The sequence below is a fragment of the Oryzias melastigma genome, linkage group LG21 (assembly GCF_002922805.2).
Source record: "Oryzias melastigma strain HK-1 linkage group LG21, ASM292280v2, whole genome shotgun sequence".
Lineage (NCBI taxonomy): Eukaryota > Metazoa > Chordata > Actinopteri > Beloniformes > Adrianichthyidae > Oryzias > Oryzias melastigma.
In genome coordinates this window covers 6,339,712-6,351,046 of record NC_050532.1, presented here as the reverse complement: position 1 = coordinate 6,351,046, position 11,335 = coordinate 6,339,712, and the positions used below count along the sequence as shown (strand labels likewise).

Below are 11,335 nucleotides of genomic sequence, written 5' to 3'. Positions count from 1 at the left end.
TACCAGGGGAAAATACAGAAGAACAACTTGACGCACTTTAAAATATCGCCTCCTATCGCTCTGGGTGGTCCTAAATGAGCCAAGTGCAATTATAATATGCAGATGAATCACACATTTGTTATTGAAATTTAATTTTAATTTTCAGTTAAATAAATAAAATAACCATAATTGTTCTCGAAAAGGGGATAAGTAGAACAAAATCATATTAATTACCATCCCCAATTTTACTAAATATTATTAAACATTGACCCTGAAATAATCAGTCACACAAGCAATACAATTTTAATATTGTAGGAAAAATAAGACGGGAAAAAAGCTTCAATTAAAGCTTCAATTAAGGCCTTTATGGTTTTAAAATACCACTTTAGATAAAGAAAACATTTTAATGTTATAGTCTTTCGGGACATATATTTACAAAATATCCATCCGTCCGTCCATCTGTCCATCCATCCATCCATTTTCTTTATCCATTGATTTTTTCCCTCTTTTTATTTTTTGTAGGTTATTGTTTCTCATCTTAAGGGGCTCATCCTCATATTTAAATATTAAAATAAAATACACATCTCTTTCAGGGTCACAGGGTTGCCAGAGTCTATCCTGCAAACTGTTGGTCGAGGGTGGACAGGTCACCATGTCGGTCGCAAGGCATGATTTTCTTGTTTGATTCCAAATCTAATGACTGATTTAAGCATGTATCCCCTTCTGAATATGATTTTTATATAAAAAAAGATTGTGTTTGAGCCACATTGTTAAAAAACAAGTTAGAAGAGAATACCTTTTTAAATTCAAAGATTAAAATGATCAGTTATTTCTACTTTAACAAACACTGCATGTTGTAATTTTCTCAAACAATAATGTAACAACCACATGAAAAACTAAAAGTTGTAGTGGCTTCTTTTGGATTTTCAAAAAGAAATAGATACGTTTTAATCTGTTTTTGTTCTTAAATATTGTTTTATGTATACAATAAAAAAATAAAGTTAATTGTCATTAGGGACATAAATAATTACTAACATTACAGATGGTCATATTAACTGAACTGTAGGGCTCCCATTAACCTCAATTTCCTCCATATTTTTTTCATTGCAAACCAAGGAACTCTTTTTTATGAAGCTTACATTTATATTATGTAATCTGATATCTGTTCTTTAACCACATCTGCAGCAGCATCAGATGCTTGCAGAAGATGAGTGAAATTATTTTTAAAAAATGAGCCTGAAACCTCTTAAAATTATGTACAAAGAAGAACATAGCATGCACAATCTAATGTGGAAAACTGACCATCCCCTGCAGAAGTGTCTTCATTCAGAGGCTTCTTCAGGTCACTGCACCATAGATTCACAGAGAAGATTATTCAAAGTGGCAGCAGCTTCAATCCTAGAATGATCTATTGACTTACTATTATGGACTGACATAATGCAGTAGTTAAATGTAGCATCATGAATTTCTTCAATATTACTGTAGTTTTACTGTAGTATTAAATAGAAGACAATTACATTTTCATATTCCTGACTTCACTGATTTCTGGTCCAGTTGCAGTTGTCCAATCTAGTGAAAGATATTGACAGTAAAATACATGAAATAGTAACTCCTAGATAAAATTTGAACTCTTAAATTGCAATCCATTACATCCAATATAATCCTTATAATACTTTTTTTTTTTTTAACTTTTATAATAAATTTCTGTATTGAAATATTATTAACATATGTATCCTATGTGACTGCAACTAATAACTATTATCCCTTTAAACTTACAAGTCTTTACACCTGTTCAATCTAGTGAGTTTATGCATTCTATTTTTCAAGAAATAAAGGTTGTTCAATGAAGAGAATAAAGAAGCCAGAGATATAGTCAAGTAAGAGTAGATATATTTAAAGTAATGATATTACTCCATTTTAAGTGAAGAAATGAGTTATCTAGTCAAATATTTAAATAAAAATACTAAAAACAAAACTAAGTAACAGGTAAAAGAAGTGCTTTGAGCTGCGGCGCATGAAAAGCCCTTTAAAAAAAATAAAATAAATAAATAACGCTTGATTGATTGATATGATATTCATGAACTAAAGCTTTTGGAATTAGGAAAACAAAAGAAGTTTAATCGTCTAAATTTTAAAATAAAAGTTTAAACTGATTGAATCCAAAAAGGTTTTCTTTTTACATACAGCAAAACCTTTACTGATTTTACAATGTGAAAAATTTAAATAGTGATGGGCATTATAATGCAGTTTTGCTCCTTTAGAAACAATACAAAAAAATTGCCTCAAATGTTTCTAAAATTCTTCCACATGAATGACTTGTAAAAGAGTTTTTGCAGGTGATAAATGATTATCAGGCCAAAGCTCAACCATGTTGGTGGAAATTCTAAGAATCAGTCTCTACATTTGCCAATGCTAACAAGCTAATAAGATTATTTAGAAGTTTTGTTTCTCTTTCAACACGACTTTACTGAAAACCAAACAGTATAATGCAGTAGAAATACTCACAGGAGTATACATATTCCAATAAGTTACTAAGACCAATTTGACCGGATAAATGTCACCCATTACTTTCTACTTCTGGTTTAAAGTTCAAACCATCAGGAAAGTGATCATTTAAACTGGTTTTGAATTATAAAAGGGTTGTTTGAGAAGAACTATTCTTTTAAAGTAAAAATAAAATGAATACAAAAAATGTTTTTCTAAAGCAATGCATGCTATTTTTAATTAAAATTAAAACATACCTTTTTTATATACAAAATAAGAAAGATTAAATCTTTAAATATCTACATAAAGAAATAACATTTTGCCTATTATGTTCAAAGTGAATAAGGCATTACTTTAAAAATATTTATAGATTTTTTTTAATAAAATGTAACCCTCGTTACTAGGCTATAGATGTCTGGTTTAAAGTTCAAAAGCCAGAAAAGGGATAGGTTTAATTATTTTTATCATTAAAAGTTAGATGGTGAGAAGAACTATAACCTGTTATTTAAATTTCATTTGCATAATTAAACAAGAAAATGAACGAATGAATATTTCCACAAACTTAAATGTAATGTATTTTGTTCAGAATGAAAAATCCATTATTTTATTATTTTTTAGAAAATGTAAATCATAATCACAACTGGTTTACTGCTCAAATGTTCAGAAAAGAGATGATTCAAACAAATGCTAAATATAAAAGTTCAAAGATTGTTTGATGGCATAGCCTATTTTTTAAATAATAATAATAAAAACATATATTTTTTAATGATAAAATAAAAATAATGAAAAAAAAAACATCTAAAAATGCAAACATTTTGCCTGCTTTGTTTAACATGGTTTATTATAAGTAGATTTATTGTTCTTTTTTAACAAATATAATCCAGCATACAAACTAGTTACTGGCACTATAATATTTTTTCCCTTTAAATTATTTGAAGTAGTGGGATGGTTACTGCAGCCCTGTGAGCGGTAGTCGTGGTTCTGGCTCCTCAGAAGTCTTGTCTTGGTTTTTTCTTCAACCGTTTCTGTGGTCATCATCATCATCATCTTCGAAGCAAAGATGGCGGCTGAGCGGCATTGAGTCCTCTTAGCAACGAGTTTCATTTAGTCTTTTCTTTTGCTGAGATTTCTCTAAGGCGAGGCTACCGAGTCCATTTACTAGTCGCGGTAGAAATGTTTTGAGGCGAAGCGGAAATTAATCGAGTGCAGCGCGAGCCTCTTTGAAGCGATAGTTTACAGGCGTAGCTCTGGCTGTCCAGTGGTGCGGCTAACCAGGCAGCATTGTCGGTGTAAAATGGCTCCGGTACAGATCGGAACAGATGGGCAACTTGTGCCGTTCGGGGGTCCGGTTGTTTCGGGCCCACAGCCGAACCCGACAGGGGCACCGGCTGCTCAGGGCGTTCGACTGAGTCTGCTTATTGAGTATCTTCTGTGCAGGACTTACCATGAAATCACCGTCCTGGCTGAGCTGTAAGTACGACTAGCGCAGGCCTGTTAGCATGCTAGCTTAGCTGGCGGGCTAACAGCTAATATTTATAAACTGAAAGGATGCTGTATTTCTGACAAGGAAAATGAATGATTTATGTCAACATTAAAGTCGTTTTTATATTAATTTGGCAAAAATAAAAGCAAAAATGGCTATCTTTTGGAAAAGGTGTTGTAGTGGGAGCATTATTACCAACGCAACAGACTATTTAACATCATGTTTTGGAGTATTGCAAAACACAATTTATGTGTTTATTTAGTTATTTTAACCAAAATGTGTTTAGAAAATTAAGCATCTGTTATTAAGATAAAATTGTCCAAAATGTTTCATAAATATACGAGCTAACCCTCTAGTAAAAAGTACTACATTTGAAGTTTATTAAGTATATTTTAACTTTAGTGTTGCAAGCAAACTATAGACCATGTAGTATAGGAACTATACAAACTGAATAGTCTTTTAGACTAAATCGGAACACTTTTAGCTTACACTATATAGATTGTATATAAAACATTTCAAGTATCTGCCTCACTTAATAGTTGGGTCGATTTCACACTGACCACTACTCAGTTTGGTTGTATTACTTCATGTTTAGAAAAACAGGCCACTACTTTGCATTTATTGTTACTGTTCTAATAATAATAATTTAAAAAAGTGAAACACCGTTTTTTGGGGGGCATTTTAAACATAAACATAAAGATACGATAGTTTTTTTTAAATATGAGAGTTTATTACTTTTGATAGAAGTTCACATGACTTTCTTTCAAAATAAGACATCCTGTGCCACATATGATTATTTCAAATGTAGTAAAAGGTAGTGTAATATCAGCAGTGATTAAAAAAAAACCTGTTTATTTTATCGTCTGTTCTGCATCTCAACCATAAATTTGTAAAACTTATGGACACAAATTATATAATTGCTAATAAATTGAAACTTATTGTATTTTCTGAACATTAAACCACAGTTAACAATTCTTGGTTTTGTTTAAAGGTAGAAAAGCTAGAGTTAGTTTATTTTTTGTCACTTTACTACTTATTTATTTTACTGTTATTTTTTTTAAAACTAAGAACTTAACATTTTTCTTTAACCAGAGAGCCACAAATTGTAGATCCCTGGTGTATACTTGTAGAATGCTTAAATAGACTAGTTTTTACTAAGTTGGGTTTTGAGTCAGTTTTTTTTTTCTTAAACTTATACTTATATTGTTATTACACATTTATTTACAGGCTTCCACGGAAAACTGACATGGAAAGGTATGTTCTTGATATTCTTAAATCTACTTCTTTTATCATTTTGATTTCAGCATTTGTTTATCTTGTCTAGTTTTTATTCTATTTATTGGAACTTGTTTTTTGTATTTTCTTTTATAGAAAAATTGAGATTGTCCAGTTTGCTAGCCGTACGCGGCAGCTGTTTGTTCGCCTTTTAGCTCTGGTGAAATGGGCAAGCAATGCAGGGAAAGTGGAGAAGTGCGCGGTAAGTCCTTGGTTGTTTGCTTTTTTTTTGTTTGTAGATAATTAGTGTGGAAAATTGTCAACAGAGGTTGAGACCCTTAACTGTTTATCAATTCAGAAATATAAATCTAATATAAATTTATTGGTAATAAACTGTTCTATCGTTGAAGAAAAACAAGTGAAGGTAACCATATTAGCACAAATGTCAATTACTGTCTTATAGAGATATGTAGAGGAGTGACTATTTTGGTTATTATTTATGTATTAACCTTTATTTGACCCGGGTGGATCCCATTGAGATTTTAAACCTCTTTTTCATTGAGCCATGCTCCATGTGACATATTCCAGCCATGAAGTTAAATATGAATTCAGATGTGTGTCATATCCTCCTGACTACCAGCAATGCAGTCTGTAGAGAACATTTCTAAAGCTGAAAATCTCCCAACCAATGCATCCTACTGAGTGAACTTCTTTTGTAATCTACAGCAGACATTTGTGGCTTTTCAGAGATACTAAATGTAAAGCGATGGGCTCTGGGAATTGTAGTTTTTGTGAATTAAAAAAATTTTGACTGGAGATTTTTTTATTTTCTCCTCTGGGAGTCAGATGAATGTAACTTATAGTAATCCTAGAAATTGATTTTAGTGTCAGCGTGAAAAGTAAATTGTTTTATCGAAACAAAAATACTAATTTGATGGATCATTATCAATTATTTCAAATTATTTTAGCCAAAATGAATTTTGTTTACTGTCCTTTGAATAATATGTTAACGCAAAGCATCTGCATTCACATTTTTTATTAATTTTTTTGTGAATAAGTGTTGCGTCAATAAATGAAATTGTTGACAAATTCAAGGATAAAATAATATTACTACTTAATAAGATATAAAACATGTATCATTATTGTTCTATACATAGTCTTGAATGTTGGAGTAATTAAACCAAAACTCGTCTTTTTTCTGGTTTCTTTGACAGATGATTTCCAGCTTCTTGGACCAGCAGACCATCTTGTTTGTGGACACAGCAGACAGACTGGCATCACTCGCCAGAGACGCTTTGGTGCACGCTCGTCTGCCCAGCTTTGCCATTCCCTTTGCTATCGATGTGCTCACCACAGGGTCATATCCTCGCCTGCCCACGTGTATTCGGGTAAGCTTTCAGTCTCCTTCCAGCTAATTGTCTTGTTTTATCAAAACTATTGATTTTTAAGAACATTTTTGTGTCACTTCTCACAGGATAAGATTATTCCTCCTGACCCCATCACTAAATCTGAGAAGCAAACCACTCTGCGGCAGCTTAATCAGATTTTACGACACCGCCTTGTCACGACCGATTTGCCACCTCAGTTGGCAAATTTGACAGTTGGTAAGCAGCCTTTCTCAAAAATAGTTTCCGCCTAACTTCTTTAGCAGTTTTCCCTCCTGTGTAGAGAGCTGATGATATTTTTCTGGATTTACGCAGCTAATGGGCGTGTTAAGTTTCGTGTGGAGGGAGAGTTTGAAGCCACTTTGACTGTAATGGGAGATGACCCAGAGATTCCCTGGAGGCTGCTGAAGTTGGAGATTCTGGTAGAGGACAAAGAGACTGGGGGTAAGACAGACACTTTCCTGGGTTTTGCTTAATAGGACATTTCCTCTTTTGTTATAAAATGACATCTCATTTCCTTGATCTGTCCGCTCACCTCCTCCCTCTTTGTACTGACAGATGGCCGAGCTTTGGTCCACAGTCTGCAGGTGAACTTCATCCACGAGCTGGTCCAGGCGCGTCTCTGCGCCGATGAAAAGCCTCTCCAGGACATGTACAACTGCCTGCGTATCCTTTCCCTAGTGTCGGTATCTACACCCATCGCCAGATATTTTGGGGTTTGCGCCGCCTGCAGTGACTTGGCTTTTGGCCCAGTCTGCTCTGAGCTGCTGCAGTGAGACGGAAGTGTGCGTTTGAGCATATAGAGTATTGACTGATTAAGCAGACGAGTGCAGCATTCCAATGAGAAACACAGCTGCAGAAATCCATGCTTCTTGGCCCCAATCTCCAATCTTAAAATATATATATATATATATATATTTTTTTAACTACATTAAAAAAAAAAGTTAATTTCACTATAACCTGTTGCCTATCTAGATACAATTAGCTGTTCTTTTGTGTCTAATGGGGTTTTTAGTTCATTTTTTTTCGCAAATATTTTTATTTTTCTAGTTATAGTAAAAACCAGTTGGTCCAGCTTTGTTGCATCAGGTGGTGATTATGCTGCTGTGAAGTTTCAGCATGCATATGTGTTGAAATCTGAAAGAAGCTGAACCATAGCGCACGAGCAGAAGACAGGTGTGCCTATCGGTACATTTCTCTTTGGCATTTCTCCCACAGCCTTGTCAAAGAGCGTTCTGTGTGAGGCACAAACAGCCCTTTAAGTGAAGAACTACGCCTTCAGGATCTGTGTGTGTGTGTGTTAGTGGCAGGATGAATTCGATTCCTCTGTCTACTAGTTTCTTTCAACCAAGCGTTTTCCTTAACGTCTTCCTTTTTCCCCCTAGACTCTTTCTGTCTGTCACTGCAGCTCGAAGTTCTCCATTCTCAGACTCTGATGCTGATCAGAGAACGATGGGGAGATCTAGTACAGGAGGAGAGATATGTGCCCGCAAAATACCTCACACTCTCTGTGTGGAAGTAAGACTTTCAAAAAAAAAAAGAAGTCTTTGTCTTCGACCCTTAAGCTATGTTCACACTGAATGGGATTCACGTGTTAGGGGCAGTCATGTTTCAATATTAAGTCGATGTACAGGCACAACCAGGGGTCCTGTGGTTTATTTTGAGCACCAAATATCAGGTTAAAAACTTTTGACACTAGCTCTTCCTAAATACAGGGGGGGCATTAAATCTCACGTTGAGCAGCAAATTTGACGTGTCAAAAGAGATGCAACGAATTTGACGCGTGAATCGCGCTCAGTGTGAACGGAGTATAAGAATGATGCCAAAGCTTCAAAGAACACTCGAATACTAATTTTCATGTCTACTTTCTGTTCTTTTTTTCTGTTTTGTTACTTTTAGCCAACAAGTTTTGGGTAAGAAAACGGGCACAGCATCTGTACACAAAGTCACGATCAAGATCGATGAGTCGGATGGATCAAAGCCATTACAAATATCCCATGAGCCTCCTCTTCCTGCCTGTGACTCCAAGTTAATGGAGAGGGCCATGAAGGTGAAGTGCACGTGTTCCAATTACTTTCACAGTCACGTAAGGTTACCGGTATGTCAATGACAAGTTTAACAGAATTTGTTGCTTTGGGTTGTTTAGATAGAGCATCTGTCCGTGGAAAAACTCCTGATCGACAGCGTGCATGCCCGAGCCCATCAGAAGCTGCAGGAACTAAAGGCCATTTTAAAGACCAGCAATCCCACAGACAACTGTAAGGATTTGTTTAAATGTTTTTTACACCCAAAGATGTTTTCTAAAACTTTATGTTCTATTTTTATGTTGTGTAGTTCATCATTCATAGTGCCATTTTCCCAATGGGTTGCAGTCAAACTGTCAGCTGCCTCATTATTTGGTTCAATTAGCAGCTGCCAAATTAACACCAAATATGGAACTTGGCCTCTTTACAATCACTGTGGGATTCAGTGAGATTGGCAGTGTAATAATAATGACTTGGATTCAGATTGATTCCCAGTTTTGACTTAAAAATCTTGAACCTCAGAAACAAAAAGTTTTTTTTATGTTCAAAACAAATGTTCTTATATTTTTAAAGATGAGCTAAACTATTGTTATTTTAGAGAAAGTCCTGGAGATGACATTGAACTTCACTGTCAGTATTTTAATAAATATTCAGCAGTGTGATTTGTCATTCTTTAGCTGTAAAATCTTGCACTTTTTTTGTTTTTCACTCAGTGCATTTGAAAATTCAACATATTTTTTTATAGTAATAATTTTTATTCAATTTATCTAAAATCGCTAAAGAGAAAATTAATGGGGGAAAAATAGCTTGAAGGGAACTTCCATCTGTTCACAATCCCTTTAAAATAGCTCAATTTTCAGCACAAGAAAAAACAAAATGCATACAGGTACCAACATAAAAATGCGAAAAAGGATTTCATGAACTTTTTCTTTTTTACATAGTCTCATGGCCTTTTTCTTTATGATGTTGGACGTATATTAAGAAAATTATCCGTTTCTTTATTCAAATCGTTGTAAAGCAGGAGGAGGTGACAAAATGTTGTTGAAAAAGATCTTATTTGAGACCTAGAAAATATGCAGATTGGGTCACTAGCTCCCTGCTTCACTCCCATTCTGATGCATCCACTTGTAGACGACTAGATCCATGTACGTCTTCGTTTCCCTCATCAGAGCTGGCATCTAGCTCTAAACTGTACGGCTAGTTAAGATCTGATATTGCTTGCCTTTTTTTCTTTTGCACCAGTATTGTTAGTTTAGGGGTTTGATGAGCTGTTAGCTAGCAGGAGAGTGTAAACAGAGAGCTCTCACCTATTGGGAAGGGCGGGCTTGCTCCACGCCAACGGACCGCCCACCCAAATTTTTATTAAACTTCTACCACTCTGCAGGAAATATGTTCTAAAAATTACATTTTTTCGTACTTTTTGGCTAAAACGTGTACTCGGGGGCACTTTACTAAGATTAACAGATGATCAGAGTAGGATTTAAGTGATATTAGGCAGTTATTTTTCTTAAAAGCAACAGCCTGAATACTTGTGTGCAGACTTTTGTGCAGCCAAACTATTGCTTATATCATGCAAACATGGAACTTACAGTTGGAAAGCTTCCAAAAGTACAGCTTTAGGACCTTTAAGATTAAATGTAGAAATATATATTTTTTGCTCACCTTCAGGTGACTTAGATGTTGTGTGAATCTTACAAATGCTGCTAAATAATAAACATTTAGACCAAAATCAGTAGTTTTTATCTGACAATAGATGTTCATTTTACCTAAAATTTGGTAAAATATTACAAACTGCTTTGATTTAAAGAAAAGATATTTCAGATATGACTTGGTACCCTTTTTTGTAGAATTTAACACCATACTTTTTTGTCATATTTAGCTTTTATAATATTTTCCAGCCCTAACCAGTTTTTTGATCATCTTTTTTGAACAGCGTTCATTGAGACGGCTTTGCCCACCCTCGTCGTTCCGATACTCGAGCCATGCGGTCGTTCAGAATGTCTACACATTTTTGTCGACCTGCACTCTGGCATGTTCCAGCCCATGCTGTACGGATTAGGTAAGAATTGATCAACATTCTAACTATTTAATTGTGATAACAGCTAATGTCGTTGTCCTGTTTCAGTGTTGAAACGTCGGGCCTGATCACCAAACCTCTTCTTCCTTTTTCTGCAGATCAGTCGATGCTTGATGACATTGAAAAGACCATCAATGAAGATATGAAGCGCATCATCTCTTGGCTTCAGCAGCTCAAGTATGTTAATGATTAAAATAAAAAAATGCAAATCTATTTGTTCTGCTCTTGGCTGAGAGAGGGTGCAGTACATCTTACAACAGCAGTGTGTTATTCAATCGGTGACGTGCAAGCTCCACATTCACTAATTCGTGTCAGTAGCATCACGTGGCAGCTTGCTTTGTTTTGTGTGATCAAGCGTTGTTTTGGGATGAAGACTTGTGAGCATCTGCCTGAACTGTGAGAATTGCTGTAGAGATGTGTTAAAGCAGCGAGTGTTAGCTGAAGCTGCTCTGTGGTGGAATGGTTAGCAGCACAGCCTCACAGAACTAAGATTTGTTGGTTCAATGCTGGGTCTTCCAATGAGATGATTTTTAATGTTCCTGCTTGTGTAGTTTATCTGAATAACCCAGCTTCATGATATGGATGATGATTTTTCTAATGGGACCTTTTGGGTTTTTGTTGGACAGCCCTGGTATAGATGTTGACTTGTCAAGCTTAGATTTTTTAGTCTTTTGTTTTATTGTTGTTG

General features: G+C 35.0%; 1 protein-coding gene across 2 annotated transcripts in view; it reads left to right on the top strand.

The window, feature by feature from the left end:
- Positions 1 to 3,434: 3,434 nt before the first annotated feature.
- Positions 3,435 to 11,335, top strand: part of med14 (mediator complex subunit 14) — a gene marked incomplete in the record, with an annotated part of 15,982 nt that continues 8,081 nt past the window's right edge. For both annotated transcript variants that reach the window (XM_036209732.1, XM_024286768.2), the window contains 12 exon segments: positions 3,435 to 3,933; positions 5,174 to 5,200; positions 5,318 to 5,423; positions 6,376 to 6,549; positions 6,636 to 6,765; positions 6,862 to 6,990; positions 7,105 to 7,212; positions 7,932 to 8,064; positions 8,446 to 8,596; positions 8,693 to 8,804; positions 10,504 to 10,629; positions 10,746 to 10,824. In XM_036209732.1, coding sequence (XP_036065625.1) covers positions 3,758 to 3,933; positions 5,174 to 5,200; positions 5,318 to 5,423; positions 6,376 to 6,549; positions 6,636 to 6,765; positions 6,862 to 6,990; positions 7,105 to 7,212; positions 7,932 to 8,064; positions 8,446 to 8,596; positions 8,693 to 8,804; positions 10,504 to 10,629; positions 10,746 to 10,824 — 1,451 coding nt within the window.